This window comes from Cyprinus carpio, chromosome B23 (assembly GCF_018340385.1).
Source record: "Cyprinus carpio isolate SPL01 chromosome B23, ASM1834038v1, whole genome shotgun sequence".
NCBI classification, from domain to species: Eukaryota; Metazoa; Chordata; class Actinopteri; order Cypriniformes; family Cyprinidae; genus Cyprinus; species Cyprinus carpio.
The window spans coordinates 24,743,310-24,770,073 of NC_056619.1; the positions used below are offsets into that span (position 1 = coordinate 24,743,310).

Here is a 26,764-nt window from a genome sequence, read left to right on the forward strand (position 1 = left end):
AAAGAACTCTAACTATAACATAAACATATTGTTCCCTATCTCTGCTTTTCTGTATAAGTATATACTAAAAGGTATTACTAATTAATAAATGTAAGTATAGAAAGGACTGTAGAATTTAGAATAGTTTAACATGCTTAGTAGAAATTACAGAAAAAAACAGTATATAAAATTATCTAAAGCTAAAACGTTTCAAGTCGACATTATTGTGTTGATATAAAGAATAGTATATGGAATAAATATACATTAGATTACACTAACGAATTTTTTAAGGTCTGATCCCCCCGAGGAAGCCATACAGGTTCCCTCTTTATAGTGTACAGAAGGTCAAACATTGTCTGCCATGGATACTAGCCACAGTAAGTCTGTTGTGGCAAAGCATTTTTAATGTGGTTTTGCATGTGCTGTTACCTCTAACCACTGCTACTGTTCATGTTGCTGTTATGCAAATATAATTAGTGTTTAAACGGCCATTTACAAATGCAGTTTTACTATTCGAGCCTGACAGGTTAAACAAGTGTGTGGTTGGCCCACATCAATAAAAAGTAGTGTAGCTTTTCAAAATAAAATATGAAGAGTTTAATTTTGTATTTTGTTAGGTCAGGTTTCTAAGAGTAGCCTACAACATCAAAGCCAGACAAGATTTATCAAATTTGTAAAAGTGTTTAGCCTCATACACACGCAAACGCATATGGATTTGACTTATATGGAAAGAATGAATTAATAGCTAATTAATTTTCAATTTATATATATATATATATATATTTATATATATATATATATATATATATATATATATATATATATATATATAAGAAACTACGATTTCTTGCTACCACCCAAGTAACTATCATTTCTAATGTTAAAAAGTGGCTAAAACACTGGAATAAAAGAATGGGCCATAATAAGGAACGGTCTAAGTTTGCCCCATGATGTTAGCAGTCCTTTCCCCCTTTGAGAGTCTAAATTCTCTTTTACAGCCCGACACATAAAGGCGAGCAAAGGAGGAAAAAGAGCCCGCTGTGGCTATAATCGTTCAGTTCATTTACAATGCCATTTGCGGAAACTTCATTGCACAGGGTGTAATTTAACGGCAATTGTCGCCCTTGATGAAGACGAACTGACGTAATCAAGGCAGTTTCTTGTTGTCGAGCCAGGAAGCCAATCCCAACAACATGAAACTACCTAAACCACGCACCAGCCGCGCGTAACGGCGTTATCCACAGGAGGAGACAAACAACAAACTCTGCACAGATAAGTATTTTATTCCATTCCTCAGAGTCTCTAGCGTTAATTTAATCAAACATCGTGTGTGATAGTTCTATTATAATAGATAGATAGTTCTGCTATGCCTGAAAGGCCATAGATTTGGGTAGTTTCGAGAACTGACACAAATTGAACACCAACTGACACTTCTATCAACCAGCATTGCTATTTCAATTCCAACACAAAAAGTCTACGATTCAGGGAGATACACTGACAAATTAGTAACATGCAAATGAGTATAGACCTTCAACAAGAACGACAGTCGAACGTGTTTTCTGTGGCTTTTTGCAGACCAGGAAAGTGATCAATTTATAAAATTTAATTGAAGTAAAAAGAGAATTGTTGTCCTGCAGTGGGACTTCAAATAGCTGATGTTTATTTATAACACAAGTCAGTGTAATTAGATCTCCACAACTTTAACTTGGAAGATGCGGCGCAATTACCACAATAACACTCTCTTATCAACAACTGTCAGAAGCACAAGTCCACATCTCAAGAAATTCGTTCAAATCAAAGCTGTTATCCATGTCAGCGCTTGAGGGTATCCAGAATAGCCTCCCTCGAGCTCAATCGATAAAAAAATAAGGAAAACGTTATCCTACCTTGAACGTTCTGCACACGGTCTGATTAACGGAACTCACGGGATCCACTCATTCATTCACTGCCGCTGTAGGTCCTTCATTCTTCCGTGTTCAGTCCATCGTATCATAGCGTCCCATTACTCCACATTGAAAGCCTACTATTTCAAAAACACCCACTCAAACCACATATCAATTCATCTAGGCCAGCACATTGCAGTTCCGAGTATGTGAATTAGCCCTCCTCCACTCACCTTTTAATGCATCTTTACTGCAGCAGCACATTATATTTGCAGATCATAAAATCCACCCCCAGCGCTTTCCAGGACCGTCATGACATTACAATTTTATGACCTTGACTTACTGTGGTCACCTGGATAATATTTAAATCAACGTTATGGGTCTCCCACTCATACTAAAAGTGCTATGCACTTTCTCCTTCTGCCCCTCTTCCCTGTCTTCACCCAACATTTCTCTGTCAACAGAATACAGGAGAAAATATGCAAGGGGAAGGACATACCAGGACATTATATTTTCCCACCCCCTGTTTTATTTATCACCCGCTTTGAGTTAAACATTAAATTGACAAATACAAGTCAAAGAACAAAGCATGCAAAATACAGAGCGCGCATTGTAGGGCAAGCGCACTGACAGCAAACAAACTAATCTAAGACATCAAACGGACATCTCATTTTTTAAAATTACAAATCTGCCACGAATATTTGCACCAAGCATCCTTTTCTTACTTTACTGGCATAATTACAATTATTATTCTGATCTGTTCAACAATGATAAATTAGGTTCGAATGTAAACTCGATATTGTTTTCAGGATTTTTCAGTCCCTTTGCATTAAAAGTCATGGGCCAGAGCTTTGCTATTCTGTGTTTGTATGTGTGCGTGAGTCTGAGAATGCAAAATGAGAAATCAGAAAAAAGAGAGATTCGATAACAGAGAAGGACTGAACGTGGGAAACGCGAAAGAGCATTCAATTTCTTATTTCTTCCTTTGTCCGTCTAAAGCGCTTAGTTGAAACTATAGCCGGTTAGCTCTCGGACGCGACTTTCTCTGTTGAGCTTCTTTAGCTTCATCCTTCTGTTTTGGAACCAGATCTTGACCTGTCTGTCTGTGAGGTTGATACTCTTGCTGATCTCCAGACGGCGCTCTCGAGTCAAGTACATGTTGAACAAGAACTCCTTCTCTAGCTCAAGTGTCTGATGCTTTGTGTAAGGACATCTCTTCTTTCGTCCACTTTTTGCTTTTAGCCAGTTCCCCGTGGTTTTTTGCAATTTAGCCTCATCTGCAGAAGTAAACAAGAGAGAGAAAAAACTGTTATACCGGAGTATGACTGCAAGATAGAACTGCCTGTGACGTTACAAATGCTCGCTTTACTAAATTATTTAGTTTCTTCCCCACAAAATATTCATATACTTTTTTTTTGTTCATCAGAATAAACATTATGCCGAATTTATCGCACTTAAGAGTCTACAGTATATGATCGAACGGTTTAATTTAAAAATGATATTATTCTTTGTAATATCAAAGCTATGCAGTGATGCCGATTCCCTTTTTTGCTCATTTAACATATCTGATATTTTATTTTACGAATTTCAAATTATTATCTGCACATGTATTATTGTACTTAAAAAATTTCACAATTTTAATTGTGTTATTTTAGTCTCTATTGGTCATCGGCCTGGAATTACTTTTAATTAAAACCGTCATCAACCAAAACAGAAAATAATTTTCTTAAACTAAATAATGATTAATATGCAAATAACATAAAGCTATACGAAACATTTATTCTTTTCATGTTTGACTAATTTGTCATGTTAAATAAAAAAAAAATCGTCCGAGACTTCAAAACAAAGGACGCAACAATTTCAGATGAAACAACTTGTGTATTAATACTGCAGATTTCAGAAAATTTCATACTTAGCCTACCCAACATGTTAAAAACGGGAATTAAACAAGAAAATTAAATTAGAATGATACATTTTAAAAGACAGAATTTAACTACTTAATAATAATAATAGAGCTTAAGCTAAATAAAGACGCCAGAATTGTTTGTATATCCCTCAGTTATATCAGTTACACATTTAGTAAACCACAGGTATTTATTTAATTATTTTAGGACCACACACTGATTTCAAATTTCCTTTATAAGATTTGAATGGAATGGTTTACATTTTAGAAGGACAGATTACAAAAACAATATTACAATATAAGAGCAAAAATGCCTTTTAAATTTTTAAATACACTTTATTTTTTTAAACGCCAATTGTTTTTTCGTTCAATGTCTACAAAATTCTATACAAATATTTACCAATACCATTAAGTAATTATGCAAACTAATGGAATTTCCAATTCCTTATTTAAACTTGTATGAAAAAATAAACAAAACAAAATACTTTGAATTACATATATTTACATGCATTTGTGCGGGTGATGCGGTGAAGACGTCATTTTTATTTCCTTACATGATTGCGGGTATAACTGAATGTGCCTGTAAACAACCAACTGGAGTGCAATAAAAAAAAATAATTCAATAGAATTTAACGGAATAGCGTGTACTGTTTTGTTTTGTTATGCTTGCGTGGATGTTTTAAGAGCGTACTTTAACAGCGTGTTAATCCTATGGTGATCCTGTTAATATCAGTGCCAAGACCTATTTTTATTTTGGTAACGGTGTTAAACGCCGTTTCATTTTTAAGCAGTCCTGATATTGTTTAATTGACTGCTGTTCTGTAAAAACAGACGAACAGCCCATGTGGGCTTGTAAGACATAGTTATGATGCACACAGGGCCCGAATACCGTCGGTTTAACAAGCTAAAAGGTCTTCTATTTTGACGTGCAACTTGCTTGTCATTTCACATGTTGTTGCCTGCATAGAAGGGAGCGCGCTGTTATTGTGTGTGTGTAGTAGTAGTAGCCTAGTAGTAGAGGGAGAGAGAGAAGGAATTAGTTATCACCTTTCAATTCGCTCTCGGAATCATCAGTACAACTGTCTGTTTTTGTGACACTCTCCTCTTTTCTAGTCTGTCTCTGATCCATGTCGTCTTCCTGCGTATTCCCTCCCTTTTCTTCTGGGTCCTGCCTTGCTTTGCTGCTTTTGACATAGGAATCTGCTGCTAGTGCTTCAACAGGCGTTGATATTCTGGCTATTGGGTTAAAGTCCGAACCGAACTCATCTCCATGGTGGCCCCTTTCACTGGCGTACACCTGGCTCCGTCGGAAATAATCGGGGGTGGAGACGGCGCTTTGATTCGGGTGGCTGTTATTGTCTCCCAGACGGATGTAGGTGGATTTCTCGGCGGACTCCTTAGCGCTGTCGATATCAGGCTGGTAAAGACAAGGAATCGCTTCCTCTTTCACATTACTGGCTGGAAACGAACATGGATGCAAAGGCTGGGCAACAGGTTGTGAACCTCTGTAAGTTTTAGAGCCTGCGATCCAAGTGTCCCGCTGCGACAGGTAATGTGAATGCTGGTAACTGCTGAGATGCATCCCAGTCGGTTGCAGATCGTCCCGTTTGGAGAGAGGGCTACCAACAAATCCAAAACTACCCATCATGGAGCAACCATATTCTGCAGACGTTTGCATATACATTCCAGTGTTAGTGGAATAGCTCTCACCTCTGTAAGGAGACGTTCCTCCCACCAGCGAGTCCATCAGGAATGTGTTGGCTGCCACGTTGTTCGGGCATGACATTTTGCTACTTGACTTGTTTTTCTTTTGATTCAAAACAATCTCCTTTATTCCGAAGTGGATAAGGACAGTAGGACGCTGACATCTTTTGGGGGGGCGAAAAATATCAGCAACATAATTATGGATTCAAGGCGCTTTGTCATGTGATTTTCAGACCAATAGGGTTTTGAAAGTGGCCTTGATGCGCCAGACCGTCTTGACGTCACTGGGGTCAAGTTGTTGAATTTATGTGGTACAGCATGGAGCAATGGCGCCATCTAGCCGATTTTCACGGACAAGGAAAGCAACAACAGAACAAAGAACAATTTCTGTCTTCAGATATAGCCTACAGTTACGTGGCTTATGCGTCTGCAAAAGAAAGAGAGAGGCAAGTAAATTAAACACTTCATGGAAATTAAAGAAATTGATTACAAAGTTAATCAAAATAAAGAATGGGGAATACTATACACTTTTATAAGAGTACATGTAGCCTCTGTTTTAAAGTGGACATGCAATTTTATCGAATAAGGACGATGTTGACACATTCTGTCTATTTTCCTCTCACGACACACTATTTAATCAGTTTTTAGTTAATATCGCTATATTGCAAATTCCATTAAGTGGATTAATTACAAATGTGTATATTAAATATATTATACATTGCTGCTTTGCTTTCTTTTTTCTTTGTAAAATGATATTATTGTGTATTATGTTTTCTCATCTTTTTCTGCATAATAAACTGACGTGCTTGATTTTTTTAAATATTTAGGAAAAACATATAAAAAGAGAAAGGTTTATTTATTCTGTCCAAACTGAAACGATAGCTTAATGTTTTATTTTTGATTGTACAGAAATTGTCAAAAAGAACATACATTTAGTTGCGTTTGCAGTGTTTTGATCATTAGCTGTTCATAAATGCATGAAAAGCAAAATGAAAACTTTAAAATAAACTTTAAAATAATTCAGAGTGAATTACATGTAACTGCGTATTCCATAGCCTTCACTTTATTTTCCTTGTTGTTAGCGATTCCTTTCTGAGTATTAAGTTAGTATGTAGAATTTTATTATACATTTTTGATTATATAATATATATAAACCCGGCTGCGTGTGAAACAATTTCAATTAGGAAGTTTTCGTCAAACGGATGGAATTTATTTTTCTGGTTCCTACGGTAGCCTATTCCCTTGTATGCGCTCTACATAAATGTGGTTTTCGATTTTAGTAGGCCTACAGATTTCAAAATTGTGAAAGGTAAAATGACACGCTTCGTCTTCAATTAGGTTTCATATTATGAAATATGTTCATATTTTCCCAAGTTGCATTGATTAGCTAGATGAATGGCAATACACAATGTACAAGAGGAAAAAAAAAACGTAGCCTAAAGCTTACGTATTTTCATGTACTATGCTTGGGTCATTTTTGCTATTGCTTACAATAATTTATATAATTTGTATTTGTATTACCCCTTGGACTTGAATGATCTTTTCTGTGTTTGCTGGCCAATCCATTTCTCAACGAGGTCAGCGCCTGTGACCCAGCTTGAGACATGGGGGATTGTTTTGATTGGTCTGTTCTCTTGTCTATCACTCAGCCTTTTAAGACAAACAAATATAATTTCATAATAGAATATGAACATATAGACTTTGAGGTTTTAGATCTCATCCACACTTTTCTTATTCAGTATATTGCATGATTTGTTGTGCACACCAATATTTTTTAACGTTTTATTGTACGATTTATTATTAAATGAACAAGTTAACAATTTCAATGTGAAATTCACATTATTCAAAGGGATTAATATGAAAAAAATGTGTTTATCAAAGTGTGTGTGCACACACACACACACACACACACACACACATACACGTGCTCTCTATCTACAATGGCGCAGTTACTTTCCAGATGTGAGTACAATGAAAACGTATTTCAGAGATATATTTACATATTAAATTGCTGTAAACATTGTTCACTGTAATATCATGTTCTGCTGGAAATTATATGTATAGAAACAACGAAAAAGAGCCCAATGAAAACATTAAAAATGTCTCTACATTATGTATATGGATGAATATAATCTTTAAATGTAATAATTTACATTTAAGTAACGAAAGTACGTTATTGAACAAATTACTGTGCATGTATTATTAAAGTGTATTTACTATTGAATTAAAGGCTTATATGTCATTGTTTCTCACTGTAAATAAAAATCGTGTTACCAACTTTTCTTTTGTTTCTTTTTTCAAAGCAATTTATTTCATAGGATGAAAACAACAAATTGTAACAAACAAAACTAAAAACAAATTGGTGGAATCTTACTCGGTCTGAATTATTTATTTCTCTGTTCGTCCTTGCATGCCGAAAAGAAAACATGAAAAGGCTCTAAGCCTTTGTAACAGCATATTTTTAAAACATTCCCTTCTCTTCGAGTGAAGGTTGTGTTACTATTAAAAGTCGACATGCAGCTGTTACTGTTAAACAGAGTAAGCTAATTCCTTTTTCATTGGGGGATCAAAGATCTATCACACAGAATATTGAATTGCACCACATTCGGGTTGTACAAAACATTATATATATATATATATATCACAAGAATTAGACATTTTATATTTGGTTCTTCCAGATGGCTGTTTTCCTGCGAAGGTAATGTTTTTTTTTTTTTTTTTACCAGGTACTGATTTCTGATATTTTTTAAGGTTCGTTACATGCAGTGTGATGTAAACTGTGCAAAAAGTGCAATTAAAAGAATAATTAAAAAAAAAAGTCGTCAAAACGACTTTGAAAAGTGAAACACAAGATGTCCTGTTTAACCGCGTAGGCCTCTATAGTCTATTGGCTTTGGAACGCGTAAAAACAGGGCAGGGGATTAAATGGGTATTTCGTGCCTTTTTGGGAACTTAAACCACCATAAAACATATTTCCAATTTAAAGCGACCCGCTTCTTAACCGTTTTCCCTCACCAAACAGGCGTCCACCCGCAGAGGTCTATGGAAATTTATGCTTGATGCATGTAACGTTTTAAAGACATTTATAAATCAGAGAGTGGTAATCGCAAAGCACATCAGCATTATATTAAAATTTAATAACACGAAAGACCATACAAATGACTAGTGGGCACCAGTGGCGATTGTATTTACAGCTTTTCATCACGTACAGGAGTGCGGAAGTAAGTATAAGCGTACAAAGAGTGTTAATAGGCTCTGTCCAAATTCCGCAACTGTACAGCATGAAGTACAAAAAGCGATGCACAACTGAATCTTTCAGACCACACACACTGTAAAATTCTATAGGCTATGTCTTCTCAATTCCAACTTTACAATATTTTATAAAATCTGATATGAAAAAAACGTGTCTGATTTGTATTTTTGATGTTATTGGAATAGTGAAAATGATTTGCCGAATGGGACAAGTATAGGCCTAATAGAAATCTCGACATTCTCTTGATATTTTGAATGCAACTATGTTAGAGTAACCTTGTAAGTCTTGTTTTTAACAGATATTTTGAAAATGTTCTATTGAATTATACTGACTTCTACGTAAAAATGAAATCCAGATTGTATTTACATCCAAGTTCACAGTCTTTATGCTGACGTCTCCGCCATTTTCCTTGTTGTCAGCTAAGAGCTCATTCGAAAGAGTTCCATTTCACCCTTGCTTTCGTTTTGCAGATATAACTATACTATTCTACTCGGAATAAATAGGATAGCCACATAATGAAAAACGTCTTACAACAAACAAACTGTTTGTTTAGGAAAGCCTCATGTATGAATTAAATCAACCCCACGGCAAGAAATGCATATTTTATGACCATTGTTCATAAGTCTAAGAGCTGATTGCTTCGGTTTGGTGGCGACAGTATCTCCGGCGTTTGATAGGTGGACGTTCCAAGTTCTTGCTCCTCAGTGTGACGAAGCAAGAGAGAGGAATTCAGCAAATTAACTACGTCACTGAGCCAGGGCCAAGTTTGGTGGGTGTGACAAGAAGACAAGCCTTCCAGCCTTGATCCCTATGCCCCTCTTCCCCTCCCCACCCGCCATTTCTCTCCCACAGTTCTACAAGCAAAGATCACTGGCAATGAATCCGCTGCACTAACACATCACACACACACGTCTCTATTTTCGGAATTTACAAAGGAACGCATGTGTTGTGTTTCAATACAGCTTACTGTTTTTAAATCTCAGCAATAAATCAGTACCCTAATTCAGCGCGCAAGGACCTCCCCTCCTTTTCTATTCGCGTTCCTGCATCAATGCATATATAGGCTACTCCGATCTCTGTTTTAAACCCGTCAGAAATCTACTTCCTGTTACCCGGGAAAAGTCACAACCAAGCAATCTTTAATGGTCAAGAACATGCCAAAATGTCATAAAATATTTCACGCATGGAAAATATTACATTTTACAGAGACAATAAACTGTATTTAATGGGAGTGCTAAAACGGGAAAAGTTACCTGCTGTAGTTTAATGCGAGAGGTCAAAGTGTTGCTTCTTAGGCATTCCTTGGTCCTTTCCCACTTGCGCTGATTGGTTCTGTTCTGTTCACCAAGTTTCCTGACAAAAGGGGCTCCTTGATTCCGCTTTATTGCAATAGGTTAAAGGTGAAGGCCTTGACATTATTGAAGTTCAAAGACAACTTTTAATTATATCTTTTACTTCATACCCCTTAAGTGCCAATAGCACACTTGCACGCCTTATGAGCCCACGTGTTGTGACAAAATTCGTGTAGCCTGATCACGTATAAAACTGCACATGGGGACAACATGCAATACCCCCAACCCCTGTGAGCATACACCGCAAAATAAATATCTCACTTCTGCTCTGTTTGTCTCTTAGAATGCAAGATGCGCGCAGCTCAGCTTCTTCTGAAGAGATGATTCCATGTGAACGGACTACACTCAGCGATATCATTTGATAGGTTTCTTGCACCTATAGGCAATAAGTGTTCGTTTTTAAACGTATTAGTTTTTGTACTAGCAGCCGGACTTTCTTGTTTACTATTTACTGCGGAAGCGAACACCATTCCTCTCGAACAGACGGTGCAATTAAGTCGGAAAAAAGGCAATTTAGGGCTCTGGCTTTATTGCAGTGTCTAGACTACAAGAGAGGCGATTCCATTTAGAAGGTACTAAAAGACGTTACCGAAATGCTCTCTAAATTTTTGACGTGTTTCATGCATCCCTTTCCTGGTCATCATCATTATCAGAATTTTCTAATTTTGATAAAACTATAACATAACTATAGCATTCCTAAAATTCTGCAAAAAAAAAAAAAAAAAAAAAACAAAAAAAAAGGAGAGACTTGAACTAACAATTATTAGACTTGAACTAACGTGTGAGAGGGAGACGACGAACTGGGAGAGATAGAGAGAGAGAGATAGAGAGTTTTCATTACTTGGCAGTGGTCAGTTTATTATATCTTCTCTTAGATCTCTGTTTTCACTGCAGTGTAGTTATACACATTCACAATTTTACTTCACCATAGATTACCTTATGATTTTTTTTTAAATCAAGTCACAGTTGACATATATCAGCTTACCTTTATTTGTGTTTATTTTGGATTAATATGTAGTACACAGGCCAAATCGGATCGCTGAGCTATCCCTCTGAAATAAATGAGAACTTTGGGCGTACAGCAAATAATTTAAATAATCGAACGACAAAGCTCACAAGGCTGCAAAGGCAATGTAAAGAAAAATAGCAGCAGGGATAGGGTAAGGATACTCAAAATAACATTATATTTACATTCACTAATGCACAATGCATAATCTCTGTACAAGGAATACAATATTACAGATTGTACAAGTCACAGTTCTAAATGTTGAAAACATAAAAAAGTATGACATCTCCAGATTCGAACCAGAGTCGAGTGTATGTGTTTTAATGTACATATATACAACCATAAAAGGATAGAGGGTACAATTTTATAATATATTATAGTAGGCTATTTTGTGACTATTTTTAAAGTGAAGATTTGTAACATTTCACTTAAAAGATGTGTCACATACATAAAAAAAGCTAAAAAAAAAAAAAAAAAAAAAAAAAAACTAAACTAAACTTGTTAGGTGTACGTTTTAGTTTGTGAATCACAAACTAGAAATGTCGGTTTAATTTGTCATTAAACAAATTTGCATTCTTTCTCCCCACCCTCAGCCATTACAATCAATCCAGTCTAACAGTTTTTTAGTACAGTTGCTGGCCGTAACAAACATTTTTTCTAATGTTTTAATTAGCTCGATGGGCATTTTTAGACATACATAATTTTAGTTTGCAGAGATATTAAATAAAAGGCAACGCCATTTCAACAATTACAACAACGGATTCCCAGAGAAATACTGCAAGCGATCTCTGCTTAATTTCTTTTCTTTCATTCTACGATTTTGAAACCATATTTTGACTTGTCTGTCAGTAAGGTTTAACATTCTGGACAGCTGCAGCCTTTTCTCCTTGTTGATGTAAACGTTAAAGAAAAATTCTCGTTCCAGTTCACGAATCTGAAACTTGGAGTATGGACATCTCTTCTTCTTGTGCGCGGGATACCTGGGATAATCAAAAGAGACACTTTAAATGATCACATTATAAAACAATTTTTTTCTGCAATAACACAATGAGATGTTTATAAATGCACAACACGTTTAATTGTATTTTGTATTTTCGACGAATTTGTAATTTCCAGTGTGTGATTTCATCTAAGGTTATAGATGTGATGCGCAGACCAAGCTATGCATGTCACTCCGATGCAAAACTATAACCGTGGGTAAATAGTAGAAAAACTGTAATTATACTCTAACATTTTTAAACTATAAAAACTCTGTAAAACTATAAAGAAACAAAGTATTATCAATAGATAAAAGGCAACTTTTTTAGTACTTGGAACTAATTATATTTACTGTATATGTTTTTTCTAATTAATAAATGTGTTTCGCAAATTATAGAACCCTTGACACGTAATGTGTTATTTTTTTTAAACTACAAACATATACTGTGGGCCTGGGGTAGTGTCTCCTGTGAATGATCGTAAATGCTAGCTTCTCTTCTGCAAACTATACTTACAGTTTAAAAAGCGCCGTAATGACAAAACAGCAAAAATCTAAAATATCTAGTGGTGTTTTCTGAAAGGTAATTAGACAGTTATGATTGGCCTTCATGTTTAGGCTACATTTGGCAAACTTTACATTGCAACATATTTCCAAAAGGTGAAATGCCTCTTTAAAAAATTATTTCATTTATAGATATATAGATAGATAGCTAGATAAACAGATCTGACAGTCATTAGCACCGGGCAAGCACTAACATTGTTTGGCCATTGACTATGTTGGCTACATCAACCCCGCCGTAACTCAAGTCACAGCACGTTTAAAAGCTAATAAGGACTTAGCTAGTTTACATTCGCGCTGCTAAAACAAAATTCACAGTATGCCAAAAGTAATGTTCTGCCCAATTGGTTTTTACTCCCGACAGCTAAACGAGAAAATCCCTTGCAATGCTTAACGCAAGTTCATGATCAAAGTTAGCATTTGTCACAATAGCGCGCTCTTAAAATTTCACAGACTCTGGGATAGTAGCGTCTGTGTATAACATCCTCTTTTTTCAAAGCGCTTTCCCATCGTAAAAATTCTTTTAGTTGGAGGAAAGAGCTTTGTAGGTTATAATAAAATCCTTTGAATGCTTATAAAACTCCACATAAAATCTGACCGACAAAACACCGGGCTAATCCCTTAACCTTTCACCATTTACAGTTTCGGTACCTACTCGAATGGCTGCTCTTGCTTGCGTTGCCGTCCTTAGTAGCTGCTGAAGTGCACGAGCCCGAATTTGTGTGTTCCTCCTCATCCTCTGCGTCTTTTTCCGGCTCCTGCACTGCGGAAACAGCTGTGGGTTGCTGGGACGAAGTCTCTAATTTGTTCATCTCGCTCTTTTGTAAACAATGTTCTGACTGATTGTCCGTACTACAATAGGCGGTTTCAAAAAAGCGGTCAAAGCCTTGAGGGAGCACGTTGTTTTTCCCTACGCCGGTGTAGAAACCAGTGGACGGGTGGCTAGAGTTCGGATGATGCTGGTGGTGGTGGTGGTGGTGGCTGTACACACTCTCGTTTTTCATGAGCATTTCTGTCATGGTGGATGGCGGAAGACAGTCTCTGTGCACCAGATCTTCTCCTGAGTAGCACGATGCGTAGTTGGTTCTGTGGTGCCACTTGCTGGAGGGGTCCAGACCATAGGAAACATCTCGGACTGGTTGCACTTGAGATAGATTTGTGGAATAGGGGTATGTGATTTGTCGCGAGGGCCCCTGTGGAAGGAACGAAGAGACGGCGGAAAATTCGGGAACGTAGTAGGTGCAGCTGGGGAGGTAGATGTTGGAGGCACAGCCAGTCCTGTCCCCAAACTCGGATGTCCGGTCTTTACGCGTCTGGGAGCAGAAGTTGCCCAGATTAACAGAGTTAAACATCTTTCTCCTGTAGTCCGTACTACAGATATGATGTTTTGGATTCGAGCTGCAGAAGGAGAAAAATTGGGAAGGCGAGATGACGCGCAATCCGTCTAAGTCGCCCCAACACGTGATCGAAAGTAGATATTGTCATATATCAATTTGGAACACATGGATGCGTAGGAGTGGTTCAGCTGGGTAAGATCTGTGAGATTCAAACGATTACTTTTCAAATCATGCAAGACAATGTAAAACAGTAACATCTTTTGGTTGTTGTTTTAAGCGAGTTTTGTAAGAACGAAGAGATGTATTTTCTGTTTATGTGTACGTGTGTTGGAGCCTCTGTAGGTACTGAGTAATGCTGATTTTGGAGTCTGAGACAACACATATTGTTTTCATGTATACTTCAGCATGTATGTTTTAATCTCTGTCTTTTGCATGTAACCAAACTATTAAAACTTTAAAAGAACTACTGTTAAATACGACTGGTAAGATTTATTATTGTGTTGTTGTGTTGATTGCTGCACTGCTTATATTCAATGGTCGAGTTTTACCGCATTGTCAAGTTGCTTTTATTCAACTAGAATTTTTATGACATTACATGTCATATTATATATAAACATATATGCTTTAAATACATAGAGCATATATGTTTATAGGCTACATGGTTTGATACGCACTTGTGCCTTATAGATGTCACGTGTCAGCTCCACCCAGTTCTTGAATATAATAATAGAACATTTGTGAGTTTGTCTTTTTTGTTGAGATGAAAAACGTTTGGAACTTGTGCAGAAAATCATCTATGAATCTACCCGGAAATTTCAGTCATTGCTTGTATAAACACAAAGTTAACACTGATCTATGTTTACGTTTGGATGTGGTTTAATTTTAAAATGGGAAAAACTTTTCTCTTGGTTTTAATCAACGAAACTAAAAAGTAGTGCTATGAATGATGACACCTTTGATTCAAGGTGACTTTATCGTGAATGTAAAACACTGTTCGAATGAAACAAAATAAAAAAATAAAATTTTGTGTAATGTACTATTGTGTTCGAACTTCCTTACACTTAAGCACCACACGTTTTGGCATTTAACATGTGTAAAGTACGTCAAATGATCCCTTGGATATTTTAAATCTCTGAGACCATTTTATGAGAGGCATCTGTTTAAAGCAAAACATGCTATCCAGTTTCAATATGTACCCTCCAGCGTCTATTAAACTAAGCCTAAAATGTTTGTTTTTGGAGCAGAATGTTGAAAATATTGCTTTTAATTTAGAAATCTTTTTAATATTTAAAGATCTATAGTAACTGTCTGTATACTATTATTCTGCTAACAATGCAGGGCATGCTAAACTTCTCAAATTTAAAACTAAATCTAATTCGTGAAATAAACTAATAATAATAAAATGAATTCAGCATGTAGCACTCATTTTAATATATATATATATATATAAAAAATTTTACATTAAAATTATTTATATATATATATAAAAAAATTTAACTAACTATTAGTTCATGTACAGCTATGTGCATGTCTAAAGATCTAATGACCGGTCAGGAAAACTTTTCACAAACCATCACATATATACTAATAACGTTTACCATTGTTTATCTTAACAATTGTTTTAATAGCTCATCTTCAAAAAATATTATTTTTATAGGTCTTTTATGTATTCAAAACAGCTTTTTAGAGTGTCCCCATTAACATATACAACCTATCACCGATGGTGGAAAAATAGCCATATCAGCTACACTGGCCGTCGAAACTAAAAAGTTAGTTGTCTTTTTAAAACGCATTTTGCTATATTGATCGCGTATTTGTGTTAAAGGTATGTGGCAATGACTTTATGAGTCTCTGAACTGAGCCCTCTCAAAATTGACAAAAGGTTGGTGTGCAATATGCCTTCAACCAAGTACAAAGAAAGCAGACAGCTGCCCAGACCCAGCACTTGAATTTGACCACTAAAAGTCTCACTGCGGCCGCCATAAAAGGCTGAACAGCGGAAAAGCAAGAAATGCTTTGTTCTACAGAAAACAAACAAAAGGTAAATAATTAAAAAGTCCTACGGAATAAAATCTTTAACTAAAAAGATATCCTATACACTGACCGGCGAAAGATGCATTCTGGTTTCAGTCATCCAGGATTAAAAGTTATTTTAAAGGAGCTCAAACTAAACACATCAGTGTCATCTATTTGAGCCAAAACCATTAATGATCAGAAACCATATAGATTTTTTTTTTCATCAGAGTCGTATAGTCCTTCTGTCTAGTATAAACGTGTTAATGCGAGAAAGATTTTGCGCGATACTGCTGACTACTAATATGTTCTAACATGTTTGTTTCATACACAGTCCACTCTTGTTTTACCGCAGTGCGTAACAACTACTACTACTTATCTGACGTATTTTGTACCTGATTTTGTCATCGTTGTTCTACAGGATACACATTTATGTCAACTATTTCGATGGCATCATACAGCTTAAACATTATACTACTAGCTGTAGGACCCTGAAATTCAACAAAGGCGCGCCCTTTCCTTTCTCTAAACAAGCACTATATCCCCACAAATGCTCTGCCCCTGCTGGAGATTTGGACAATTGTGGATATTGTGATGTAGCAGTTGAATTAAAGGGGCAAGTTCAGCTGGAAAGAAAAGCTAGAAAGACGTTTAGAGTCTAGAGAGACAGGGGACAGAGGTGTTGTAAATGTTTGCCATTCAGTTATACTCATTTTCATGAGACCGGGCTCGCCATTCTCCTCCTAAAAACCATCACTATGAAGAGCCGTGAGCTTTACGACATTGCCAATGGAATTTTTGCAGTTTTTTCAGGTCTATACTTATAGAGTTAAAGTGAAATTACGGAGTCGCTCATTATTGTTACTCAAACTAAAATGACGCGGCTCAGCTTTACCATAGAGATCTGGAGAAATAACCCGAGCGGTAAATCTCAGCAAGTATTTGTCTGGTTGCCAGTTTCACTTTTCATTCGTGCATCAACACAAAAATGCTTTGGCCTCATACCGATGGAACATCGACAGGAAATGAAACATAATCAGCAGTCGTCATACATCAACAAAACCAAACAACAGTTGTAGGCAACACTCAAGGGCCATTCAGTTTACCTCTAGGGCTAAAATCTCAGCAGGGCTAAAAAGGGAAACTGTGTAATAGCATTACTGTCCCCTCATGGCCTAGATAAATTTAATTGGATGTAAGTCGGGCTGTTAAACTCGCTCGTATGAGCTGTGAACAGATTCAAGCAACAACAAAAACGGTCCTTCTTTTTACAGAGGTCTCTGCTAGTGCATAGCTGTAGAGCGTTAGCACTGGCAACCATTACCCAGTTGTATCAATTAGATATCTCAGTCATAGAAATCCTAGAAGTTTGTTGCTCAAAATGTGAAGTTAAATCATGGACAGAAAACAGAAGTAATTATACAATATTGAGTGATTTTAATTATTTTGTTAGTCGGGGTACACGTGATTAAAAATAACTTTAGTTACAATAGAGATGGCTAACTGTGTACATTTCGTTGAAATTTGAGGAAGTGCAAAAAGAGGAAACACTGTCATTGTTTTGACATACGCTATAGCTCTTCATGCCAAAAAGAACAACCTCTCACACACCAGTCGTATACAAAAAAAAAAAAAAAAAAACTATTGTCTTTGCCGCATAAGAATACCTTTTTTAACACAAGCGTATATTAATACAGTATTGTATATAGGCTATTGTTACACACACACACACAAAAAAACTATTACTTCATGCAGTTGTTTTCACGTGTTTCCACATCCGAAATTTAAATCCCAAATCTCGACTAATACAGTAGTTACGGACTTTTGCGTTTTGTTCGAATAATATTAATAATAATAATAAGAAGAAGAAGAGGTGATGTTTCCATTGTCCTGCAGATACCATTTAAATTATACCTCAAAAGCAGACTTTCAGAATAACCACTTTTTTCAATTTCAGAATAACCACTCACCAAACGCTCATTGTAACCTTCAATAAATGGCACAGAAATTGCACAGAAAAATGGGTGCATTATGCATGTAGTGGAGACCCTGTCCAAATATTGCACCAATATGCATTTATGTCAGAAACGTATTACCAGACTGATAATAATTTTCATCATTAGTTACATCCCAAGTACATTATTAGGTTAAATGCACTAAAATGCAAAACTTCAGAGCGTTCACAAAAAAAAAATGTAATGTAAAAAAAATGCAATAAGCATGTAACTCCAAAATCACCATTAGCAAGGCCTAAATCAAATGGCTACGACTCATTTCAGTGTAGCAGAGGCGCTTCAGCAAGCTGGAATTTTAGTACCATCCAGCAACATCAAATTTATCTTGTGCAAAAATGGCTTTAACATTTAGGTATTTTTGTCAAACATTTAATTATGTTTTTGTTATATAATTTATCTAGTTACTTTACTTTTTGTCAAGAAAAAAAAGAGTGGAAGATATTTAGCGAACGCATTCGTTTTTTTTTTTTAAAACAAATAACCACTTCAGTCACACTCCTTACATAATCTGCCTAGATGTTTGCTTAATATTTGTCGATAAAACCGTTTCGCCGACCGTAAACTGAATGGCATTTATTGCGGAAACCAGATTTCCGCCCCATGGCTTGATGGTGACAAGATAAAGGTATGTACTCACAACAAAGCCTCTAATATGACACCGAATGGCTGTTGCACAATTTTATTTGTAAGCAGCATTGCGATGTTAAATAGCATGCTCAGGGTGTGCCTGAAAGCAGATCATTCACTCTAGTGGTTTTTTCTTAATATTTGGTACATATGGACTTCTTAAAAGTATTAGAGGCTACCCTACTACATTAGCAAAAATCACAGTAAATATTTCCAGGACTTTATTTCGCAAACTGGTTTATACACGAATATCTGGACATAAATTGTATAATCTCTTTGAAGATGGATCCAGGTTTAGCATTCGTTCAAAGGGTTGACACAATAAACATTGTAAATGCTTATGTTTGCCCCGTCCACCAAATAATTAAACTTAGGCCTACTTAAAATACTTTCCTTATGTATTAGGCTACATCGCAAGTAAATGGCTATTTATTTGCAAAAGACTATTAAGCGGATGATTTATTATACGTGTGATATAATTTGTTAAATGAACTGTTGCATTTATAAAATTAGTTGAAATGTTTATGCACTCTCAACGCAATTATTACAAAATACATTGTGTGATTCAGTGTAATATCTGGTGTACCCTACTTTAACTTCATATTAATGCTTGAATTTTGTCTACACCAACGGTATTGGATACATGGTTCCTATATATGGGACACACTAACTTGACCTTCAATTTGTAAGTTGCTCCCGCCCACTAAGACAAACGCAAGGGGTGGGATCGGACAGAAGGCCCCAAAATTTGTAAACACAGTCAAACCAAGTGTTTGCAAATGAAGTTATTTTCTTCCAAGCTGAATACTTATGAAATACTTAGTTAAGTAACATTCATTCAACAATTCGTTTTTTTCCTTCATGCGACAAAACGTTTTTTTTTTTTTTTTTTCTATCAGGTAGGTTGTATTGCAGATCAACGCATTACAATTTGGCCTTTTTTTCTAATTACTTAACTACACTACAAGGAAATAAGTTCTCATACTGGTAGAAGCAGGGATATATTTAGTATACAAATGTAAACATCAAACAGTTTTTTTCGTAACGGCTTGAAGACTTAAAACGTTAAAAGACTTGTTAGGACGATACATGCTTACAATTTTTTATAATCCAAAAGAAAGATATATCGGCTCCTACCAAAAAACTGTAAAGAATGATTTTTATTTGTATATTAAAGATTAGATAACTGATGAAAGTTGACATTGCTGCGAGTGACAATTAAACGACGATACATAATTTATGTTCATAAAGTGAGCAAATAAAAATAAAATAAACAAGAAAATAAAATACTTTTTTTTTATTATTATTCCAAACCTCTTGTTTTTAGGTTAATAAGTTAACAATTCCAGGTAAATACTACATAGAAGGGGAAAAAAAAACGTCTCAGTGCAAAAATGGTATCGTTCCAACAGAATAATAATAAATATTAATATTTTAAGCCAGATAAAATACAATACAATTAGCGATGAATTTACAAAATTGGTTTTCTACATTACCAATTTTTTTGCACAATATAACTAATAAATGTGCCAATTACGGTTCGTTTTTAAGATAACTTTTTAATCAAATGAAATTAGCCCCGAAAGAGCGTCATTTTTTTCCAGTGCGGTTGCAATAATGGTAATTATTCGTCTATTCGTCTTTTGTTAGGCCAAGTACATGTTGATACTGTTTAAATACAAAAGTAACCAAACCGTTGCATAAGCTAAATATTGAAGTTACTAACAGGTTAAGGCGAGCATATACACGTTTATATAGAGTGTTTATAAAACTATTCATTGTCAAGAAATATTTCTGTCTCACCCTCTTCTGTGATAAGAGCAGGGGAGATCTAGAGCACTTAGTCAAGTCAAGTCACCATTATTTATATAGCGCTTTTTTACAATGCAAATTGTGTCAAAGCAGCTTTACAGTATCAAATGGGGAAATAGTGTGTCGAAATAGTGTCTTTCTCCTCTGGCCAGACAAACCCAGATTAAATCTAGGCTGCAGCAGATTCAGATTGTGAACCACTTAGTGAACCACATGACTACACAAGTTTTGTGTGAAGGGCACTGAGGTGCTCAATGACCTCTGAGCCGGGGAGACGAGTCGTCATAAACAGATTTGGCCAGTCTCAAAGTCAAAAGCGCCGCAAGCACATAAAATGCCATTGTTACGAATCCATGGCATTTGCTTGTAAGGAAGCCAATAGACTTGACTGTAAGCTTTGGCTTTGGAACCATTTCTACCCTAAGATCCGCTTTACTTCCCTTCGACTAAACCTTCAGTGATTCCCTATTAATTTAAAAAGAAAAAATGCAGCTATTTAAAAAAAAAAAATCATAATATGTTACATATTACTTTTGGTTTAACGTTTAACTCCTGATCAACATTAGATTACAAGTTGGTCCTAAAATTCAAGAAATTCCACTTAATTTCTGTGAGCAATTTAAACTAACCGCCTAGAAAAAAATCTAAATCCTAGTAATCAAAAGGTAATCTTCGCACACTAGATATTTTTGCAATGAACTAGGAAAGGACTAAAACTTTACGAAACGTCTTTAACTATCCACAGTTGCAAAACAGGCAAGTAAAGTATTACATGTCCTTGCAGTTATTCCTCATGCATGGGGCCCTGTTTCGATCTCTGTTCCATTTATCCACTAGGTGGATGTCTTTACCATTTTCAACCACTGGATAAAGCATATCAATATTGTTGCACTACACTTGGCCATGCTGGCAAACATTAAGATTGCATTTTTAGAGTTTTCTGTTGAGTATTTCAACAGAGTGTTTTATTAGTGATATTATACTGAAATAAGTAAGAGCCAATATGTTAAAAACAAGGATATTGACAAGCGCAATAATGTAGCCTACATAAAATTATGTAGGTACATTTGATTTTTCTAAAAACGGTAGTTTGAGTGCACGAGTTGGCTTTCCTGCTATTTCATGTAAAAATATGTTAACGAATGTAACAGACTCAAATACTAACACTCATATGGTTTGCACAACACAGGCATCAAGAAAATCGTAAATAAAAGTAAGTTTAAAGACTTTATTAATCAGAAACTGTAGGTTACACATATAAGGATACATTCAGGAACTTGTAACATTATTTACAAGACATTTTTAATCGCAAGGTACAAAGGAATGCGGCACTGGGGCATTCACAAAATTACACAGAACAACACAGAAAAATTATACATCAGAGACAATTTCACAAAACAACCCAAAGGGGGGGAAACGTGACATTGTTATATAGTTGCTGATGATGCCATTCATATAATTGTATTTGTATTTTTTTTTATAGATTCACAAAAATAGGATTTAAAGAAAATGTCACTCGCCGAACTCAGAACAGTAGCCTAACAAAAAATAACGTAGCACCGATTTAGGCCTATGCCAAATTCGCTATAATAGTAATAATAATAATAATAATAATAATAAAGTACAAATGAATAAGCTATATTTTATATAAAACCAACTTTTGACCACCTTCTTGTCTGTATCTTTTAAACGTTCTTTTCAGTTTTTTTGACAAGGTGTTTTAAAATAAAACATGCGCATTGTTGACAAAAAAGTCGGGAAAATATTTGCTTTTTTTTTTTTTTTTTTTTTTTTAAATTCAAACTTAATTAATTAAAACACTCCAGAAAACCATCTATTAACTATTTCACTGGCATATAATTCATGATCTGGGTAAATAATGTTTCAAATAACACAATGGGTCCCGCTAATTAGCAAAACAGGCTCGTTAATATGGGATTTAAATCTGGTCTCTTCAGTATGATTGCTACTTCCATTACACTTATAAAATGACTTAATCTTTGTTTTAATTTATAATTGCGCGTCTTCTTAATATTACTTGACCGTGCATTTCTCTCCCAGAAGCACTGTTGTTGTGAATTAATTAAGTAGACCTAAGCGAATATGTCCAAATAACGCAGATCAAGGGACAAGCAATCGTTAATGGGAAATTTATGCTGTTAAAACTGTAAATATGACAGAGACATTTATAAAGTTGTTCAGTATATCATGAATAAATATTTTATTAGCAGTTTGTGCGGCTTAGCTGCAGGCCTACCAATTTACACTTTGGCCAATATCTAGTTGCAGAAGTAATTTCCCAACATTTGTCAGAATGACATTTCACAGGCTAGATCAAAGTCTATTCATAAAAGCTGTTCTGTAATTGCAGTTTTGTTCTCTAGGGCCCAAGATATGAGTTGGGTCACTAACTTTGTGCCCGTGACCGTGAACGTGCCATAGAACACGTGGCGATGACTGCGGAACTTAGATAAGACGTTGCTGGTTTAACTCTCCCCAAGCTTCATATTGCCGAATATTGAGTTTGAATGGCACTTTCTCAACGATAACTGGCAAAATAAAAACATAGATGGGAGATTACGAACAGTAACGGATTCTCATTATGACCAAGTTTGGCGTTTCAGTCCGTTTTAATTTATTTTTTCTAGATTAGAATACTGATCATGGCACGAGTGTTATAATTTCAAAAACTGGTTTTAACACTATGACAATAAATATTTCGCCATCATTTCAGACTGATAAGGAAACATTTTGCTTGTCCGAAATGCTATCTCACAGCTTATATATGACTGAGTTTCTAACTTGCAGTTCATTACTTAATAACGTGAGTGATGGCTTAGACAGCTTGTTACTTTCAAAACTTAAACTAATACATTCTCATCTTGTACATGCCCAAAACTGCTGGACACGAACCATCTTAAATAAACACCAGACCACATAGTATAAGCAGACTTCTGTAGCCATCATTTGGTCGCGTTCCCCTATTATGTTTGAATTCTTATTCGTGATTCCTGAATGCGTCGTGGGGCAAGACTTTCAGAGTAAAATGGGCCAATGGTAGATTACCATTAACTAAATACTGTTGTTGGACTACCATTAAGCAATGTATATTCTGTGCCTCATTAAAAGAAGGACAAAGCCTGCTCCCTTAGCAACAGTCTCTTTTTCTTCATCCGCCGATTTTGGAACCAAATCTTAACCTGTTGGTCGCTGAGATTGAGCCTGTCAGACAGCTCCCTACGTCGCTGCCGGGTGATGAACTCGTTCAGCATGAATTCTCCCTCAAGCTCGGCCAGCTGCAGTTTGGAATAGGGCTTTCGCTTCTTGCGGGTCCGGGTGTGCATCGGGTACCACGGGGCACCTAGAGGAGGCAAAGCACGGGTTCATGAGATAGCTGCAAAAAAATAAATAAATAAATAAATAAAAAAAAATCTCCTAGGCCAGCACATCAAAATCTCTCCTCATCTCGATGGCACTTAAATACAAATTTCAGGTGCATTTTGTGAAGCTGTTAACGTGATAATTAGACGTGGTTCAATGACAATCTGAAGTGTAATGCAAACTGTCGATATGATGAATTTATCTGTTTACATAGAAGAATGCCTTAGAAGGTTTTACTGTTCTAGTTAAATGTACATTAACGTGATAATTGTTCTGTTTGCAAGAACCCTACCCTTTTTAGCGGTTTCAAGGCATATTAAATGACTTCTTGCTGCACGACAACGATATTAATTCAGTTTACGAGTCATTTAAAAACGTCCCATTTTTATGTCAGAGCAACTGCCATTTTACAAAGCTGTTCTACTTGCTAAAATAACGCGAGGGCTTTGGCAAAACGTACATTTAACAACAATAACTATGCATTTTATGTAAACGGCGCAAAAATTGGCAACGGGATTGTTGAATTTTATGATGTTGTGTTTACTGGTTGTATAAATGACTGAGCGCTTAAACTGGTGAACGTGGAGCATTTTAGGGCAACCCCTAGTGGCCTTGAACAACCACGCAAGAACCATGCAGGAAAATCATAACAGTTGCCGGTGAATGCCAAAATAAACGGTCATGCAAAAAAAAATGTGCTGGAGCAAGATATGAGTCATTGTACTGTGCTTCTGTTGTCTTTCAGCTGTGATTAAATGCGAGGGACAAACCTCCTCCACTGGCGATATTGCTTGCGTGGTTTCCTTGCGATACCAGGGTTTGTGGGTCGCCTGCTGAAGCCTTTCCTCCTTCGTTTAGCACTGAAGTACTGGAGTCGGACTCCAAGGACTGACAGGATGGCGGGTCTTGGGTCAGATGCTCGGTGCCATAATCATACTTTGAGAAGGTGCCACTGTTGCTCATCCCATTGTGCATCCCGTGATCAGACGATACTGATGTATCTCTTGCTCGCTCCTCTCGTTTGAGATTGTTGCTGTCTGAACACGGCTCTCTGGTGCTGCTGGAATTGCCATAATAACACTTGCTTTCCTCCAGTCGGGTTATTTCACAAGATCGATTAAAAGAGGGGTTAATGGATACGGGACTGCTAAAGTAAGACTGAGGATATCCATTGCACGACTCCGATGGATTCCACGGGAGAGAGCAAACATTGTCCCTTCTAGGGTACGAGAGAGACGGTAACCCCGCCAGCTGTCCCCCTGAGGCTCTAAAATTCGGGAAGTAAAACCTGTCTCCAGTGTGGATGTTTACCAAAGGTCCCACAAACCCAGGATTAAGAAGATTATGCTCGCCCATTTCCGCGGGCCAGACCAACAGCTTCTAGTTTATTGCAATCTGACATTTAACGTAGTTAAACCTGGAGGTGCACCTGATTGGTCATCTCCACGTCACGTGCCGGAGCTTACTCGAACACTAGAAGGTACCACCCACTTGGTCCATTTCAGACAAAACAAAACACTAACTTCTGTATTACGGGTTTTATATGCTTTTTAAAAATTCTATAAAATATCTTATTAAAAATGTAAAATCTTGTTTTTCTTTTCCCATAGCTCAAAGGTTCTAAACTGATCGTCTTTCACTTTCCTGTTTAGAAATATTGAGAAGTGTCCCTAGCCTCGTTTAATCTTTATTACCTGGCAAAATAAATAAAAATAAAAATACTTTTTCCCCCAACAAAGATTTTTTTTTTCTCATTGAAGGTGAGGGTTCTTTCGACATTGTTTTCAAACAAATTACGGTTGAATTCAGTGTCATATAAAGATGTGATGTTCATCTTTTACAGGCTTGTTTTAAAGAAATACTGATGCTCAGTGCTGAACTCCACTCATATTTACTGTAGTGGGGTCAGCAGGTTGAAACCATTGGCTCCGTAAAAGATGATGATATTCTATAAGATTTTTTTAAGACCGTAGCCTATAGTTTAGATAATATGCTCTAGTACACCTCACGTGAACAACTTTAACAGATACATCCTATAAATACTCGCAGTCAAACTCATGGCGGATTGTTACACATCTCGCAATTCTTTTATTTGAATTTTACAAGCTGGCAGAGGGCATTAAAATGATTTTGCCGCTCCAAATACACCACACTAGATCACATTAATTGATTTTTGATTGTAAATATATAAAGTACACGTAATTTTTCCTCATATCAACTGCAACGCAGTGCCATTGTAACGTGTATATTAAGAACATAATAAAGCGATGAAATAAAGATTATTTTGACAAAAGGACAATAATAACACTACGCATTAAACCCTTTGTCTCACACTGGAGTGTGTGCGTAACGCAAAGTTGATATTATGACTGTTCAGTGTCTGTCTAATCTTTTGGACCTTAAGTTTTTTAAACAGAATATTCCCAGTGTATTAATTATAAATAAATGTTGTAAATAAAAGTTTTTTTTTTAATGTTACTTTTTAATCTTTGTGTATTTAGTGTCACAAAGGATTGTTTTGAATTATACCCATTTTTATCTCAAACCTGAATTGCGATTAACCATTACAAGTTAAAGGTTTACAGATGTGGATACAGTTGTCATATTTATAAAATAAATAAATAAATAAATAAATAAATAAATAAAATAAAACAAAACAGACTGATGTCTGTTCCTTCATAACCTTTTTAACAACTGGTTTATTTACGAGTTTGCGTAGCCACTTGAGCACAAGTTCATGCTGATATATATTTATAACCGAGCAAATAATATTTGCATTCTTCGTTCACTTTAATAATTTACATTTCCCTTATTTATTGCAGGAGTCTTTGTGCAGCACAATAACTTTTCGTTTTCTGCCCATATAAAGCTTGTGTCAGTGTATCTGTGTAGAGGCGTGGTCGTAATTATGATCGTGGCCAACTTATTTATTTATTTTTGTTTGTTTCATCTACTTTGAAAT

General features: G+C 36.0%; 3 protein-coding genes across 7 annotated transcripts in view; all 3 read right to left on the minus strand.

The window, feature by feature from the left end:
• Positions 1-2,371: 2,371 nt before the first annotated feature.
• Positions 2,372-26,764, minus strand: part of LOC109113774 (homeobox protein Hox-C10a-like) — a 50,639-nt gene continuing 26,246 nt past the window's right edge. The window contains exons 1-3 of one of the 4 annotated variants that reach the window (XM_042751276.1): positions 9,976-10,677; positions 4,813-5,896; positions 2,372-3,139 (exon numbers count right to left, since the gene is read on the minus strand). In XM_042751276.1, coding sequence (XP_042607210.1) covers positions 2,865-3,139; positions 4,813-5,551 — 1,014 coding nt within the window. In that variant the 5' untranslated portion in view covers positions 5,552-5,896; positions 9,976-10,677 and the 3' untranslated portion in view covers positions 2,372-2,864. Of the gene's footprint in view, positions 3,140-4,812; positions 5,950-6,990; positions 7,472-9,975; positions 10,678-26,764 lie in introns of those variants that run through there. The other 3 variants (XM_042751277.1, XM_042751275.1, XM_042751278.1) reach the window with 3 other exon arrangements.
• On the minus strand, positions 10,793-14,483 carry LOC109087830 (homeobox protein Hox-C11a). 2 transcript variants are annotated; one of them, XM_042751282.1, is made up of 2 exons: positions 13,269-14,483; positions 10,793-12,060 (listed from the first exon to the last, which is right to left on the minus strand). In XM_042751282.1, exons 1-2 carry the CDS (start codon positions 13,967-13,969, stop codon positions 11,829-11,831), a joined length of 933 nt encoding a protein of 310 aa, XP_042607216.1. In that variant the 5' UTR covers positions 13,970-14,483; the 3' UTR covers positions 10,793-11,828. The 2 variants fall into 2 exon arrangements, with proteins under 2 accessions (XP_042607216.1, XP_042607215.1); XM_042751281.1 differs by having other exon boundaries at positions 10,794-12,060; positions 13,273-14,478.
• LOC109113336 (homeobox protein Hox-C12a) lies at positions 22,251-25,949 on the minus strand. Its single transcript, XM_042751280.1, has 2 exons — positions 24,573-25,949; positions 22,251-23,782 (listed from the first exon to the last, which is right to left on the minus strand). The coding sequence occupies exons 1-2, from the start codon at positions 25,156-25,158 to the stop codon at positions 23,544-23,546; spliced, it is 825 nt and encodes a 274-aa protein (XP_042607214.1). The 5' UTR covers positions 25,159-25,949; the 3' UTR covers positions 22,251-23,543.